The 18,265-nt window shown below is 40.7% G+C and overlaps 1 protein-coding gene across 2 annotated transcripts in view; it reads right to left on the bottom strand.

The window, feature by feature from the left end:
* The window catches only part of LOC121466360 (charged multivesicular body protein 3), a 39,807-nt gene that overhangs the window by 10,365 nt on the left and 11,177 nt on the right, over positions 1 to 18,265 (bottom strand). The window contains exons 2-3 of one of the 2 annotated variants that reach the window (XM_041680023.1): positions 18,007 to 18,067; positions 12,695 to 12,874 (exon numbers count right to left, since the gene is read on the bottom strand). In XM_041680023.1, the coding sequence (XP_041535957.1) occupies positions 12,695 to 12,874; positions 18,007 to 18,067 (241 nt within the window). The remainder of the gene's footprint in view (positions 1 to 12,694; positions 12,875 to 18,006; positions 18,068 to 18,265) is intronic. The other variant, XM_041680031.1, reaches the window with a different exon arrangement.

Genomic DNA, 18,265 nt, shown 5'->3' with positions numbered 1-18,265 from the left:
CAGAAAAAAAAAAGAAAGGTTAAAAAGCCGCGAGACAAAATGTAGATGAAGAGAAACAGGTTAAGTTCTAAGAGCTAGCAGAGATGAACCTAACCTAAGGCGGAGCACTCATAACTAATAATAAGTCTCTGTGTCATGATTTGGGATCTGGTTGGTGGCTCAAAAGAAAGCCTGCTACAGATGCACATTGACCTATCAAGGAAATTCAGTCAGTAATAAAAAGTCTCCCACTAATGAAACACACAGGACTGGGCAGCTTAATTCCTAAATTCTACAAAAGAGTTAGGTGAATTAATTATTCTCAAACTTCCATAAAATTAAAGTGAATATCTCCAAACAAATTTCTGAGGTTAACATTATCCTGGTACCAAAATCAGACTAGGGACCTACATGAAAAATAAAAGCTAATGTCACTAAGTGAACAGAAATGCAAGATTTCTCAACAAAATATTGTAAATAAAAGTCAAGCATATATGAGCCAGAGGAAGAAGGGGGAAGGAAGGGAAAGTGATTACTAATAATTCACCGTGATCAAATGGAATTTATCCTTGGGATGGAAAGATAACATACACAAAATAGTATGACACCATTTTAATAAAATGAAGGGTAAAAGTGGACTTATTTTAACAGATAAAACAAAACAAAACAAAAAACCCCCCCACATCCTTCCATAGTAAAAACAGCCTGGAAGAGATTAGGTAGAGAAGGGACATAGCTGTAATAAAGGTCACTATAGCAAACCTGTAGAGAAAGGAGATGGCAAGACCAGTTAGGGACAAGCAGGCCCACTCTTCCCACTTCGTTTCCTCCTCGCCCCACCTAGGTAGGGAGACAAACTGAAACTAGAGCTTCAGATGCCAGGCCAGGGTTCTGCTCCTGAGCCCAATAATACTGTAGCCCAATAATACTTTGGAGGGGAGGGGGGACTTTTGTTTATAGACAAGAGTTTTACTATGTAGCTCAGACTAGCCTAGGACTCACTTTGAACTCATGGCAACCCTCTGCCTTAGGCTCCCAGGTATCAGAATTACAAGCATGGGCCACCATGCCCACCTACTTCTTTATAGCACAGTACTGGCGATCCTAGCCATCACAACTACTCAGGAAGAATAAAAGGCATCCCAATAAGAAAGAAAGAAGTGAAATTTCTGTATGCTGTTGATCATATACAGAGAAATTCTTAACTCAAAGAAACTATTATAATTAACAAATCCAGTAAACTTACAAGTAAAAAAAATTCGACAGAGCCTGCTCAGGGCCATGAAGAGTGGGAGACAAAGACCCACATGCCCACCTGGGGCTCACTTAATATAAACATAAAGACCACGTGCCCGCCAAGGGCTCACTCACTATACACATAAAGACCCACGTGCCCGCCCAGGGCTCACTCACTATACACATAAAGACCACGTGCCCACCCAGGGCTCACTCACTATAAACATAAAGCAAGTTGTCTGCTGAGAGTCAGACCTGCCCTGTACTACAGTACCTGGTTAAGGCGGGAGGCCCTAAAACTTTAACTTTAGCAGAATTCATATCCTAGGAAGCTTTCACAGATGCATAAGGTGGAGAGCTTGCCCTGGTAATGAGGACGCGGGAGAGCTTGCAGGCTGAACGACTCAGCAACCACCAGGCCCAGAACCAGGGCTATGAGTTGGCCCACCCTAACACCCACCCCATCAATTATCTGCTGGAGCATGAGAAGGGGCTAGTCCTGCAGATCCAAAGTTGCAGGACTTCCATGACACAGAACAACAGATATCCAAAAATCAGTAGCAGTTCTTTTTCTTTACTTCCTGGCTTCTTACCAGCGTTTATCTCACCCAAAGCTCAAAGCAACAGGGCCAAGTAACCAAGGATGAAACCTCCAGAACCATGAGTCTGGAGTAAAACAAATTTTGTTTCTATGAACAAATAATGAATCACCCAGAAAGGAAATAAAATAATCTTATCTATAATAGAATATGAAAATTTACGTACTTAAGAACTTTTATCATAAGAATATAAATTAGTATAACTGTTACGAAAAATAATATGAAGGCTATTCCTGCTGACACACACTATAATTCCAACAATTGGGAGAGAAACAGAAGGACCACTCTAAGTTTGAAGCCAGCCTAAACTTACATAGAGTCCTAGGCCACTTAGGCTAGAAAATAGCTGGGCTATAATGCAAAACTGTCTTTGTTAGGATTACTACTGCTGGGAGGAACACCACGACCAAAGGCAACTTGGGGAGGAGTCTATTTGACTTGAATCATAATAGTCCACTAAGGGAAGCTAACAAAGGAACTCAGGCAGGACAGGAAGGGGGGGTGGGTAGGGGGCAAGAGCTGGTGAAGAGGCCATGGAGAGCAGTGTTACTTATTGGCTTGCTCAGCCTGCTTTCTTATAGTGCCCACAATGGGCTGGCCCTCCCCCATCAATCACTCATTAAGAAAATGTCTTACAGGCTTGCTTACAGCCTAGTCTTACAAAGGCATTTTCTTAATTGAGGTTCCCTCCTCTTGGGTGGCTGTAGCTTGTGTGAAGTTGATATGAAACTAGGTAGCACAAAGAGTCAGTCAGCAACAACAAAACAAAAATACAATAAAATGGTATAAAGGTTCTTAAAAACCACTAAGTATGTGATCTAGTAAGTCCACTTCTAGCTATATAGAAAAATTAGTGAAATGAGAATGTCAAAAGGGCATCTCATTTCTCATGTTCACTGCAGTCTCACGATAACCAAGATACTGAACCAAACTCACCCACTCATCTACATATGAATGATATAGAAAATCTATAAACTTGTTAGGTTTAAACCTCAAGTATTATATGCCCCAGCTCCAATCTGCTTTGGCTCAGTTAGCATCAGTCTAACGATGCCTAGTAGCGGCACTATTTGGGAGTATGTGGAAACTTTAGGAACTGGAGTCTGCCTGGCAGAAGTGGGTACTATGAGAGGTCCTCCGTAAGTTAGATCCAGCCCCTGCTTCTCGTCTTGCTCTCTGTAACCTCTTCACTCCAATGTGCTCTGCTCTGCCCTCCCTACCTTAATGGACCAAAGAGTCAAAATAAACCTGTCATCCTAGGTCAGGTATGTTGGCTACAGTGGCACCAAACTAACATACCACAGCAGAAAACTACACTCAGCCTTAAAGGGGGAGAAAGTCCTTGTCACTCATAACAATAAGGATGAATCTGAAAAACATAATTAGTCAGTGGAGTAAGGTAGACATGAAAAACAGAAAATACACATACCACCTACATGGACATGCTAATAAGCTAAGATTACAGAAGCAGAGAACAATGGTTCTATCTAATGGTTTCCAGAGGATGCCAGCCAGAAGGAACTTTGAAGGGGATAAACGAGTACTGCTGACCAAAAGGTAGGAATTGCTTTTGAAATGTATTTTTCACAGTAGAGTAACTATAATCATAATAACATATATTTCAAAGGAACACAGAGTGGGGCTAGAGGCACAACCCAGTGGCAGAGGGCCTGCTTAGCATATGTATAGCCTGGGGCTCAACCCTCAGCACTGTAACAATGAAAAAATCCAGGCAAGAGAGATGAATATGCTAACTGACCAAGCAGGTGAAAAACCACATTTTATCCTAGAAATGTTTACAATTTCGGTCTGTTAATAAGGAAAGTAAGAACCCCAGCGAACGTCAAAGAGAACGACGTTTTGGCACGTGGTGACACAACTGTGACTACTCGCAGCAGGTAGACAACAGCTGCATCTATTTCAGAACTCACAGGAAACGGAGAGCTGACTTCCCAGAACGACCCATGCCACAGGTAGAGCCACAATGAGACAGTGATCTTCCACATACACGGTCATCTTCCAGGGCCAAGGATACCATGAACTTATACTATGTGCACGCTGACCAAGAATGTCACACAGATGGACAGAGTGGCCCTATCCTCCTCTGCAACAATTGAAGATTCTGTATTTAGAGAAAGTGGAGTTGATTTCCAAGCAAGGTATGAACATACCATTTTATAAATGTCTGCTGCATTTTTAAACAATTAGCCGAACTCTAGCTACTTGGGAGATATGCGCCAATCTCTAACCTTTGTTAGGAGGTGTGTTTACAGCCCATCCATTGTAGCGTATGTCAGAGTTTTCTCCCCTTTAAGAATGAGTATTATTTTGTATGTTCATGGTGTATGTCCACAAGTATGCTCGGGTTTGCATAGCTTGTACATGAAGAGGTCAGACACTGGGTTTTGTCTTCTATTGCTACTCACTTTATTTTTTGAGACAGGGTCTCTCTCTGAACATGAAGCTTCCTATTTTGGCTGAGCTGGCTGGCCAGCCAAAATAGTTCCTAGGATCTGCCTATCTGTTAACGCCCTGAGGCTGCATGCATGAGTGGCCATGCTCAGCTATTAATGGTTGCTGGGAAATCAAACTCATGCCCTTTTGTTTGCACAGCAAGCATTTTTACCCACTGGGCCATCTTCACAGCCCCAAGCTGAATAATATTTTAACATGTGTAGGTGATGGAGGAAGGTCATTGGTTAATTATAATAAAGAAACTGCTTGGCCCTCATAGGTTAAAATATAGGTGGGAGGAGTAAACAGAACAGAATGCTGGGAGGAAGAGGAAGTGAGCTCAGAGGCCATGCTCCCCTCTCCCAGGCAGACGCCATGAAGCAAGCTGCCAGGTCAGACATGCTGAATCTTTCCCGGTAAGACTGATGCTACACAGATTATTAGAGATGGGTTGATCGGGATATGAGAATTAGCCTGTAAGGGCTAGAGTTAATGGGCCAAACAGTGTTTAAGTGAATACAATTTGTGTGTTGTTATTTCGGGTAAAGCTAGCCGGTGGCGGGAGCTGGGTGGCGGAATGCAGCCCCGCAGCTCCTACTACATGTAGGAAACATTTTATTTATCTCTCCATCCACTAATGGGCACTTGTGTTGCTTCCACCCTTTGGCTACTACAAATCACTAGGGACATGATGATACACATATCTGAGCCTCTGCTTCCAATTCTTGAGTACACACCTAGAAGCAGAATTGCCAGATCATATGGTAATTCTGCTCCTGCCCCACCTTTGAACCTCTTCCTTAACTCTTGCCCCCAATCAAAACATGCTCATCATCTGTCTTTTTCTGCAAGCAGCTGCTGTCAGAAAGCTGTTGCTTGCCAAGTAACTAATCACGACAATATATTAATAGCTGACAAGGTTTAACATCCACCTGGAGACAGGTACATTTTAATAGGAGGAACAGTTTAAGAAAAAAAAAAGATCACTTCTGAACAGTCACAGGCTGGGGCTGGGATGCAGGACACTGGGGCCAAAACTGACAAACAGTGCCTAGGAGCGCTGGTTATACTATTTCCTTGTTTCCACTCCCAGAACAAAGACTTCCCTTTGCCTCCTTCTTGGGTTCCATCCTGTTACCCCTCAGCTGTATTAAACCTCCTGGCATACAACCCTCCACAGCCACTGATATCATGGAGCTAGCCCGCTCAGTTCCAAGTGGAACCTGTCACAGGCAAGTTCTTCTGAGTTCTCAGTGTTCTTCATTACTGGCTCCACAGTCTTGCCAGGGTCACAACACCTCCCTCTGGCTTTCACTCTCTCCAGATTTGCCCTTCCACTCGGAGATGCACTGACTCAGACTCCCAGTACACTACATGTCCTCTCAGGCCGTAAGCTGCATCTCCAGCTTCAGGTGTCCGTGCACTGACAACAGCCCAGAGGAGTTCTCCATGCCCACAAAATGAAGTTACAATCCCTCAAGCTAACTGAGGACTCTAACTTCAACCTTCCTTCCCAGCTCCACTTTCCAACTTTCTCCTTAGTGCACTCCTGTCAAACTGTCTCCTGAACACAGCCTGAGATGCTTCAGCTGTCTCTGCGCACTTAATCCTTCCATTCAAATACCTCCCTCGATCTCCCCAAAATATCTCGCCTTCTAACTCCCACTGCCCTTTATCTGTACTGTCACTACAACAGGCAGCACTTCGAGCTGTCTTTAAAAACTGGTCTCCTAAGCTGTAAACACTCTGCACCTCATTACCCCTTCTTTCCCGACACCTCACCCTTTGCTCAGCATCCCAACCTCCCAGGTCCCCTTTAGTGTTACAAACACCGTTCTCTGACTCCTCCAGTCCTCTCAGTTTGGAATACCCACCCCCCCCCCACAGCCTCATACCCTGCTTCAGACCTTTCAGGGCCTGAAAGACACCTCCTTGACTCTTAGTTCCCCTTTACAGTTTTTCAATGTCTAGCAGTTTGCAATTATAAACATATATTGATTTGATCAAGCTTATTATTTAAATTTATTTGAAGTACTTGCTTTCTATTATATTCCTAAAATAATTGTGTCTGTATCATTCATATTTTAATCCATATATATTCCATATATAGAGATAAAAATAGATATATATAAATATCTATCTATATGGATTATATATATGGAATCAGGTAAGTGGCTCCATGTGCAAAGACACCTACTGACAAATCTGATGACCTGAATTCCATTCCTGAGATCCACATGACAGGAGAGAACTGACTCCCAAAAGCTGTTCTCTGACCTTCACACATGTGTTGTGTAAAAACACTCTGCATATATTGTGTAAAAACATACCCCCCCTTTTTTTTTACTGTTCTTCAACACAAAGAGGACTGAGAGCCAGGTGGCCAGGTGGTGGTGGCGCATGCCTTTAATCCCAGCACTTGGGAGGCAGAGGCGGGTGGATCTCTGTAAGTTGGAGGCCATCCTGGTCTACAAGATCGAGTTCCAGGACAGGTTCCAAAGCTACAGAGAAACCTTGTCTTGAAGAAAAAAAGAAAAATAAATAAATAAAAGAAGACTGGACAGATGGCTCAGCAATGAAGAGCAGTTGCTGCTCTTAAAGAGGAAATGGATTTGGTTCCCAGTACCTACAGGGCAGCTCACAATTGTCTTCAACTCTAGTTCTAAGGGATCAGATACTCTCCTCTGGTCCCCATGGCACCAGGCATGCCATGGTGCACACAAATACATACAGGCAGGCAAAACATTTATGCATAAAAGAAAAGGAAAGGAGGAAATAGAGAAAGAAAGGAAGGAAGGAAGAATGAATTTTCCTTTTCAGTCCATCTGCATGAAAAGACTGAGCAGGGGACAGATGGAGCCCACACTTAACCAGCCTGAGCCATCTCTCCCACCTCTGCCTCCCACTCCTCACTTATTTCTTTTTACTTATTTATTTATGTGTTTGCTTGTTTATTTATTTATTTGAGAAGGGTCTCTCTATGTAGTCCTAGCTGTCCTGGGACTCTGAGACCAAGCTGGCCTCAAAGTCAGAGATCTTCCTGCCTCTGCCTCCCAAGTAGTGGGAACATTTACACAGTAGTTTGGACTCCACTGTAAACAGAGGTTTCTTTGTCCCATCCTGTCCTGCCGCTGCTTCTAAATAATCACTCAGAGGCTTAATATTAATTACAAACTGTTTGGCCTATAGTTCAGGCTTATTACTAAGTAGCTCTTACATTTAAAATAACCTATTTCTATTAATCTATTAATCTATGTATTGCTACATGGCCATGGCTTTTACCAGTCTTTTGGCATCTTGTTTCTTGGGCTTGCATCAATCCCAACTTTGCCCTTTCTTCTCCCTCAACTCAGTTTGACTTTTCCTCCTAGCCTTATTCTGCCTGGCTATAGCTTTTATTATCAACCAATGAGAGCAACATATATTTTCATAGCGTACAGAAGGGTTTTCAAACAGTATTTTCCCCCTTTTGGTCTAATAAAAAAAAAGCTGTGGGATGATCTTTCTGTATACTAATATGTGTTGCTCTCACTGGTTGATAAATAAAGCTGTTTTCGCCTATGGCAAAGCAGGAGGGGGGGGCAAGCAGAGATACAGGAGAAGAAAGCACTGAGGAAGCAAGACATGTAAAAAATGAAGTGGTAAGCCACAAACCATATGGCAAAGCATAGTTTAAAAAAAAATATGGGTTGATTTAAATTTAAGAGCTAGCTAATAACAAGTCTGAGCCACTGGCCAAGCATTTATAAGTAGTAATAATGAGCCTCTGAGTGGTTGTTTGGGAACTGGTGGGCAGGAGAGAACCTCTGATAACACTCCACTTTTTTTTTATATTATTTTGAAATAGGGTCTAACTATGTAGCCTTGGCTATCCTGGAACTGGCTATATAGACCAGGAGGCTTCCAATTCCAACTGAGATTCACCTGCCTCTGCCTCTGGAGTGCAGGATTAAAGGTATACACTGTCATGTCGGACCTGTACTTGCTCTTTTCACATTACACTGCCATGATTAAATTCAACACCAAGTCAGAAATGCAAATAAGAAAGTTAAAAATCTCATGAAAGCAAATGACCATAATATGACCTACAGATACATGTCAGGTTTATAAAAAATATAAAAGATGACTTAAAATTTGTTAATTCTCAAAGAAAAGTCACACAAAAAAGAATATATTATTTGACTCCTTTGGAAAATCTTCTAGAAGAAAATGGCTGACTGCTGGGAATGATGGTAAATGCATGTGATCCCAGCTCTTGGAAGGCAGACATAGGCAGATTCCTGTGAGTTTGAGGAAAGCCTAGTCTACATAGTGAGTTCCAAGACAGCCAGAGCTACACTGTGAAAACCCTGCCTTAAAAAAACAAACAAAAAGAAAAGAATAAGGAAAAGAAAAAGAAAAAAAGAAAGAATAAAAGAAAACAGCTGGCCTTAAACTCACTGATTTGTTTCTTCCTCCCAAGTACTGAGATTATAGGCACTATACCAAAATATTCAATTACCAATTCCAAATATTTATTGGCGGGGGCAAGCATGCCATGGTGTGTGTGTGTGTGTGTGTGTGTGTGTGTGTGTGTACGAACTCTAGAGGAGTCAGTTGTCTCCTTCCACCATTGATGTGGGAGTGTCATATATCAATCTGTTGATTTCATTGGTTAAGCAATAAAGAAACTGCTTGGCCCTCATAGGTTAAAACATAGGTGGGAGGAGTAAACAGAACAGAAGACTGGGAGAAAGAAGCTGAGTCAGGGAGTCGCCATGATTCTCCCACTCCAGACAGACGCAGGTTAAGATCATTCCTGGTAAGCCAGCTCGTGGGCTACAGATTATAAGAAATGGGCTAGTCCAGGTGCGAGAGTTAGCCGAGAAAAGGCTAGATATAATGGGCCAAGCGGTGTTTAAAAGAATACAGTTTGTGTGTTGTTATTTCGGAGCATAAGCTAGCCATGTGGGCAGCCGGGGTGATGGGGACGTAGCCCCACAGCCCTTATTTCAACAGATTGGCACCCAACGTGCTAATGAACTCCACGTAAAACCTGAGAAGGCTTAAAAATAAGGGAGGAAGAGGAAGTGAGCTCAGAGAGATGCCATGCTCTGCTCTCCCAGCTCCTGGGCAGACGCAAGCAATGAAGCAAGCCGCCAGGTTAGACATGCTGAATCTTTCCCAGTAAGACTGGTGCTCACAGATTATTAGAGATGGGTTGATCGGGATGTGAGAATTAGCCTGTAAGGGCTAGAGCTAAAGGGCCAAGCAGTGTTTAAATGAATACAGTTTGTGTGTTGTTATTTCGGAGCATAAGCTAGCCATGTGGGCAGCCGGGGTGATGGGGACGCAGCCCCGCCGCCCTTATTTCAACACACCATGGGTCCTGGTCCTGGAGACCAAACGTGAGTTATCAGGCTTGGCAGCAAGCACCTTTATGCTGAGAGCCATCTTACACCCCCAAAAACCTATACTTTACCCTCTGACAGAATGTGATCATCTCATTCCAAAGTACATTTGGGGGTTAGGGCTACAGATCAGTTGGTATGGTATTTGCTGAGGATGCATGAAACTCTGGGTTCAATTTCCCAGCATCATAAAACCAGGTTCAGAGACCCACATTTTCTGACCCTAGTACTTGAGAGGAAGTAGAGACAGGAAGAACAGAGGTACCAAGTCATCTTCTACATAGGATGCTCAAGGCCAGTTTGATCTACATAAGATTCTGTAACAAAATAGCATAGTTTGAATTCTTATTGGGATTGAGAATTTTTATATATCCATTTACTCTCCTTTGTCTCTGTATAATTTTTTAAAATGGTTTTCAAAAGGCTTTTGATTAAGCTATCAATTTTTTGCATAATACAATTGCTTAGTCACTTTTTCTTTTGGATTTATGGGGAATACTTTTTAACTTGTTCATTATCAACCTTTTCCTTTATAAGATTTTTTATTTGACCCTGAAAAGATTTTTTCATTTCAGCTTCTTGCGTCTTAAACATATTTTCTTCTGGTGCTTTTGTGAATTTATTTTCAATGTTTGATCTACTCGTATAGATTCCTAAAGTAGACTCAAATGCAGAATATAATTTCCTAATTTCCTGAGTCAAAACTCAAAGTAAAAAGTTTCATATGCTATTTCTGAGTATGAGAGTCTGTTAGCTGCTAAGTATTAGAATTTCTAAGATGACTACAATTTATGGGCACAATAAACAAAAAAAAAAATACACTTGAAAACCAGAAGCCAATATACTGAATTGAAACAAAAGAAATATAGTCAAGGAGAGTGAGCAGGAAAATCATGATTTCCAGGCCTGGCTATAAGACTCTGTCTCAAAAACAACCACCACTAACAAGACCCCCCGCAACACACACAAAATGATGCATTCCATAATGAGTCTAGTGAGTTTTGACATAATAAAGTCAAGAAGGGACCTAGGTTCCAAAGGTACTGTTCAAGACTGCAACCTTCAGTTAATACGGGAATAGCACACTATTGCTGAAAAATCTTACAAATGCCTAAAAATAAGCAGCCAGGGTGTATAAGAAGCATTACAATAATAGGCAGTGAAGATGCCTGAACCTGGATGAGTTCTGCAAGTTTTACCTGGAAACAGAGTCAGTACAGAATACTTAGACCCGGACACCTGTTACATAAGGGATCTAGATTGAGATATCATGTCATCTGCATGTGCTGAGGGGCTTCCTGAGATCTGAAGTTCTAAGATCAAAACTGGGATGTGGAAAAGAGGAAGAAAAACAAAAGGGGGAAAAAGCTATAAAAACTAGCTGGAAAAAAATTAAATAATAAATACAGCTATAGAGATGGTTCGTTCAGTGGTTAAGAGCATCTGCTGCTCTTGCAAAAGACAGGATCTCAGTTTCCATCACCTACATCAGTTGGCTGACAACCACCTGTAACTGCAGCTGCAGGGAGATCTGATACCCTCTTCTGGCCTTTGCAAGCACCAACAAGCATGTGCACAGACATATACATGAATACACATAAATAAAAGTAAGATAAAAAGGATGGATATATGGCTTAGTGGTTAAGGGCACTGGCTGCAATTCTAGAGGACCTGGGTTCAATTCTCAGTACATACACAGCCACTAACAATTGTATATACTTCCAGTTCCACTGGATCTGATGCCCTTTTCTGCAGGTACTACACACACATGGTACTCAGACATACATGCAGGCAAAACACTCATATACATAAAAGAAAACTAAATAAATAAATCTTTAAATAATACATAACAAAAGTATCTAAAAATTGAATTAATGAATAAAGAATTCTGCTACATGTTTAATATTAAGAATATAAATGAAAAACAACTATATACACAGAGAAACAGCCACTAGCACTTGACTATGTTGTGGGAGTGCTCTTCATAGATATTCCATGACCACACACTCTTCTAAGCTGGAGATATACCCATGGGCTAGACAGACTAGGATTCCAGCTCTAATAAGGGGACACAATATTTACATTAAGAACAAATGAATGCTGGCCACGTAGTGCTCACCTTTAATCCAGCACTCAGGAAGCAGAGGCAAAGGGATCTATGTGTTCCAGGGCTGCACACTGAGATTCAAAAAATTTAAATGAACAGAAAAGAACTAGAGATATAGCTCAAGGGTATATCAAACAAGTTAATTTCATTAGAAATTAGTACTTAGAAGAAGCCAGGCTTGGAGGCATAAGCCTTTAATCCCAGGACTTAGGCAGAGGCAGGTGGATCTCTGTGAGTTTGAGCCAGCCTGGTCTACATAATAAGTTCCAGGAGAGCCAGGGCTGTTACACAGAGAAACCCTGTCTCAAAAGAAAAAAAAAGAGAAAAGAATTATAAAGAAATTAAAGACACTGTCATGTGCTGTTGAGAGAAGCTGTAGAAAAGGCTTCACTGTGTGCCTAACATCTGAACTGAGACCTGAAGGACAATGACCAGTGTGTACTTGCAGAGAGATCTCCAAATGTAAAGGTTCTAAGATAAGAATAAGCTGGTTCTGGTCCCGGAAGAGAAAGATGCAGAGGAGACAAGGAGATGAGGTCAGAGCACATAGGACCTCCGAGATCAAACTGAGAATGTGGACTTTAAGCAAATGCAATGAGAAGGCATGGCATTTTAAACAGACTACTCAAGAGCCATGTTCATTTCATAAAGAGTATTCAAGTGTCACATGGAGTAGACTGCAGCTAAACATATACATTCAATATATCCTAACTTCTAAACAAAGACATCAACGTAGAATTTATTTCAAAAACACTGGCAAAAAATAACAAATCAAGAGTGACAATTATATTTTACATTTATACAGTACCTAGTTAGGACAGTGTAAAAAGTAAAAACCAGACTTGAACCTATTCTTCCTATGCAAGGAAACCAGTGCTGACAGTAACAATAACAGCATTATTGGGGAATGTAAGGTACGTGGGCCTTACCAAGCTGGTTCTTCATCCCCATGAGCACAGAGTTCATGTGTGCTTTGGATGCATAGAGCTTGCTCACAGCCTTCCTTGACCTGATCATCTCCTTGGCCAGAACTACACAGACATCCTTCTGGCCCTTCTTGGCTGCATCTTTCACAGACCGTTTTACTTTCTCTTCTTCTCTTTGGATATCTAAATTTAGAATAGAGCATTAAAAACAATGAGTAGGGGCTGGAGAGATGTTTCTGCAGTTTAAGTACTTGCTTCTCAATCTTGAAACCAGAGTTCAGACCCCAGGACCCATAGTGGGGCTCTCAGAATGCCTCTAACTTCAACCCAAGGAATCTGACACCCTCTTTTGGAGTCTTCGGCCACCTACATACATGTAGGCAAACATACATACATACAGACAGACACACACACACACATACACAAGGGGGGAAAGGACAAATCAGGCTTGGCAGCACTCAAACTGTTTTTTATTATAATATAGATATATCTGTAAGAAATGATATAAATGAAATAAAAACAATGTATGGCTATTTATTTTTTCCTGGAACAAGACTAACATAGTTTGACAATAAACAGTAGTATAATCCTATTGTACCTAAAAAACTTTTGTGAGCCCACTCTTACATTGCTTGGTACCTATCTATACTAAGGAGCGTAATGCATGCATCCAAGAGCTAATTCTGACAATTAGTCTGCAGCTTTCTTACAAGTATGAGAATACAATCTCTGAACAGTAATTGTTACAAAAATCTACAACATGAGGAAAATTTGAGCACACGAGAGCACTGTATCAGCATCAACTAGAGCTTAGACAAGTCTGTATATGCTTTGTAATGAGTAAAAACTTTTGAACTTTAAAAACTTGACAACATACACATTAACATTATTTACCATCCTAACCATTCTCAATTGTACAATTAAATAATGATCTGAATCAAGCAGGTCATTCTTCAAAGACTGAGTCCTGAGAGAAAAGACCGGGAGATCAAAAGATAAAGACGAAGATAGAGAAGATAATAAAGTTTGTGATCAGGACGTCTTGCACAAGCTGTGTCTTAAGCCAAGCAAGCTTGAAGTACAGCATCTTACATACTATTTTTAGGAAAGAAGTGAAACAGAGTCAGCAGAACTACCATACAGTGGGACTAGTCAACAAGAAGCTAATCAGGCAATGTTACACAAAGGGAACATGGGGCATCTTAAGAACATTACAGATAGTACACACTGGCCTTGGAAACGATAACTATAGCCCCTTGCTGTGGGAAGAACTAGGTCCTCAAGGTCTCAAACCAAGGTTCCCCAAGGCCCCAGTCCCAAGCCATTATCAGCTCTGCCACTTCCTGGTTTTAGAGAAGTAGCTACTTTCCTTTCTATACACCAGGGTCTCAGAGAAAAATCTCCCAAAGGCCCTGGCCCCAGGCTATTATTGGCTGGGCCAAACATGTTCCTGGTTTTGAAAAGGAGCTGTGTTCCTTTTTCATGCTATCAAGGCCTCTGGGAAAGCCTCAGCTCATCAGCTCTAGTATAAGCACATTCGTAAGGCTATATACAACCATCACTACCTTCCATCCTTAGGACACAAAGTCTGAATCTAAAAACATCTATTACCAGAAATCCTACATTCTCCACTCTCCCCAGTCCCTGGCAAGTAGCATTCTACTTTCTTATAAAGTGATTATTTTTAGCTACCTTGTGCATGTGAAATAGAGCAACATTAGTTCTTTTTTGATATTACTTAGCATATGTTCTCTTTATCCACAATATAGCATGTAACTATTTTCTGGTATATAACATGCTTATATTTTTTTTTTAAAATCTTATAAAAACTTCAACTACTATGACTAATTCTGTCAGGGATATTTATTTACAAACATCTCTTCAAGACTTAGCCTTCAGTTGTTTGTATATATACATAAAGGAGAATTGTTGGATCATATGGTATTTCTTTTTTGGGAGGGTTGGGGGAGACAGGGTCTCTCTAAGTAGCCCTGGCTATCTATTCTGAACTCTCTAAATAGGCTCCCCTAGATCCTAAGTGCTTGGATTAAAGGTGTATGCCACCTTGATGCCAGACCTGATAATCCTATTTTTAATTTCCTCAGGAGCTACTCTATATTGTCCAAAGTGGTTGCACTTGTTTTATGTTCCTATTCATGGTACACAAGACTTCTAGTTTCAGCAAATTCTTACCAACCAACACTTGCTATCTTGTGGTTTGGGGTTCTTGTTTTGTTTTGATAACAGTTACCCGTTAGGTATGTAGCAGTATCCATTGTGGTTGCCTTACAGTTCCTTAATGATGAATACCTTGAATGGTTTCTCACTGGTATAGTCTCGTTGGAGAAATGTCTCTTCAAGATCTTCTCCTATTTCTGAATAGTTTTAGGAGTTCTCTGTGTGCTCTTAGGGATATATGACTTACAAATATTTTCACCCATTGTACAGGGTACTTTATTTTTGTTGTTGCTGTTTGAGACAAGGTCTTTCTACATAGCCCTGGCTATTCTAGAACTCACTATGTAAACACAGGTCATAGCAGTTCTATTGGTTTTGTTGTCTCCTCTCCTTCCTTCCTTCCTTCCTTCCTTTCTTCCTTCCTTCCTTCATTTGGTAGCACAGTTTGCAATCTCCAATTTCTTTGGTCTCATTTTTATAGAGTCCAATCTGCTGCTGTGTCCATTTAGTGTCGTTTTCCTTTATCTTACGATTTAAAATTTCTTTTCCACATCTTCTAGTTAGGTCATTTTGTTGATGGCTTTGTTTTAAATTCTTTAGTATATTTCCTATCCTTTTATAGTTAATTGCTTTTTGATCTATTTTTATTGTCTACCTTATTTATTTTACTCATATGGGCCATTTTCTACTCCCCTGAAGTGGCCTTTTCACTGCATTCCTGTCACTGAGAATGCCTCAGTGCTGGATGTCATAATTCTGCAGTCCTTTAAAGAGCACTACGTTTTATTTGGACTGGAGCTAAGTCACTGTTTATAAGCTTCCCTCAGTTGGTGCATTTATTCTTACCTTAATACTAAATGTGGTCCTTCTCCAGTCTATATTAAGTATTTAAACAACATCTCTTTACTGTCTTTGCTTCCAACCCTATTAGCTTAGGATTGTTCCGCTTAAAACTTCCTGGTAGTTGTTCGGTTCCCATTAATCATTCTTTGTCCAGCCTCTGCAAATACCACTCTAAGTATGCACAGGTCAGTGTTCAGCCACAATGCAGATCACATGGAGATCTCTGGAGTTCTTTCCTTGGTTATATTCCTTTACTCTGTTACTCTGCACCACGTATTTTAGCCTTGCTCACCCCTTATCTCCAAGTCTTCAACTCAGAGAGACTACCATGTTCTTTCTGGAATCCCTCCCATGTGCCGCCCGCATTCAGGAAAGTATCTCTAGACAGAAAGACAGGACTGTTTCTTTTCCCAATATTCACAGTCACCTGTCCAAACTTTCATTGACAACTCAAGTAGAAGTGTAAGACTAAAATCAATTATCGCAGCTGAATAGAATTCTCATCTCTAATTCTTTTTTAAAGTCTTGATAGTGTAATACTGGGACACTTTCCTGGTTTCAATCTTTTCTATTCATGAAGGTGTTTTTTAAAAACCATGTAAGAAGGAAGAGGATAGTAGAACCCCTAAGGTATAAAAGTAGAGGCAGGGGAATATTGGAAGCTTAAGAAAGGATAGAGTAGAACCAAGTATTAGCCTAAACTAGGGCTCTAAAAACCCTTAGAAACCCACTACTTTGTAAACTAATCAGGCAGGGCATGGTGGCCCATGCCTTTTATCCTAACACTTGGGAGGCAGAGGCAGGCAGAGCTGTAAGTTCAAGGCCAGCCAGGACTATACAGAAAAACCCCGGTCTTAAAACACAACAACAAATTTTAAGGCTTTTAAATGCAGATAGAAGGCATGGATGAACAATACTTCTCCCAGAAGACATGAATTAGGAATTAAAAATGTCAGTGCTAGGCTTTCTTTTGGTAATAGGAGGACCCCAGAGGCACTAAAAATAACAGAGGCTACCTTTTGGCTGCCTGCCGGAACTAGATGGTAAGACCTTACTGCTGAAACACGACACATATTTTGCTTACAAGACATAGCGGAATCAAGCTAGAATTGACCTGAAAATTTCCTCTCTACTGGTTAGCTTCAAGTGCTAGAAAGTGCCAAGCAGGCCACTGTGGGGTGGGAAGGAAGCCATCAGTATCATCATCCAGCAGCAGATCCTGCATACTACAGTGCTAACACAGTCACTAGTTTAACGGTGGCATGAAGGGTACTGGGGCAACCAATAGCTTTTGGGTTGATCTGACATCTGATTATAGGAGGAAATTCATATCTGATACTTTAAACACCGTCAAAGGTCCATGACTTAGGATGTCTAGGCTCTACTGTGTAGCCTCCTACTGACAGCTTGCTAAATTATCATGTTGACAGATTAATGCTGTCCTCTACCTGGGCCTTATAACTTGGGACTCAAAACTAGTCAGTGTGCTGAGAATAAATGACTATTGAGTGCTCAGTCCTAAATGGGACAGCTATACCAGCATCCAACCCAAGGCTCAGGAACCATCTCAGAAGGGGTGGAAAGAATGGATGCATGTGGAAGAGTACTGTGAAGTGTTGTCTTCTGACAGGACACGGCCATCGCACACATAAACTCACTGCAGCTGTGGAGGCCTACACAGACCTGCACAAGGTCAAGCCAGCAAAGCCAGTCAGCACTCCACCAGACAGTACTAACTAGACTCCATGGATTACAATGGATGTGGAGGTGTGGACATGAATATGAAGTGGGGGAAGATAACATGGGCTGCCTGAGGGAAATGGGAGGGAGATCTGGGGTGGGTATAATGAATATACATTGCTTATATGTATGAAATTGTCAAAATATATAAAACTTAAAAAAAAACTTAGTTTAAACATTACCATTTCTTGGCCACTCACCTTAATTTCAAGTAACTTTTATTTAGAAATGTATTGTTCCCAATTTAAAGTTATGTTGAAATATGCAGAGCGTAGAGATACTGAAATTGCATTGTTTTCTTATGCACAATTTATTTAATTAAAATTCATTAAAGACTTTTGTTTGCAAGCACCAAGGGCTCTCTTTTGCTCTTACTATATAGTTTATTTCAACCATTACCGTTTGTATAGAATTAGAAAACAAAAGATTGAGAATATCTACACATAATAAATGATAATAAAGTGTGTCTTATAATGTAAATAAGTTTACTGTTATGCACTGAAATGAAAAATAGCATTAGAGTATAGAAAAGGAAACATAAAGTAGTAATTTACCTCTTATTTGCCTGTCAACAACTCTCATTTCCTTTCTGATCTTCAATGACCATTCATTGACCTGAGAAAAATTTTAGATAGGGAATTATCAGAGAAGCAAACACTCCTAGCAAGCTTTGCGCATTTTTAGGAATTCTACACTGAGTTTAGACACAATTTTTTGGTTTTTAATTTGGAAGAAAGACCTTTAGGTTTATTTTTTTTTCCTTTTTGAACCAACTCTATTATTTACAGTACATAGATGCTGGGGATTTTGGCT

Source organism: Microtus oregoni, unplaced genomic scaffold (assembly GCF_018167655.1).
Source record: "Microtus oregoni isolate MIOR12 unplaced genomic scaffold, Mior012 000002F_ref0000024, whole genome shotgun sequence".
Taxonomy (NCBI): domain Eukaryota; kingdom Metazoa; phylum Chordata; class Mammalia; order Rodentia; family Cricetidae; genus Microtus; species Microtus oregoni.
This window is presented reverse-complemented; position numbering and strand designations above follow the sequence as displayed.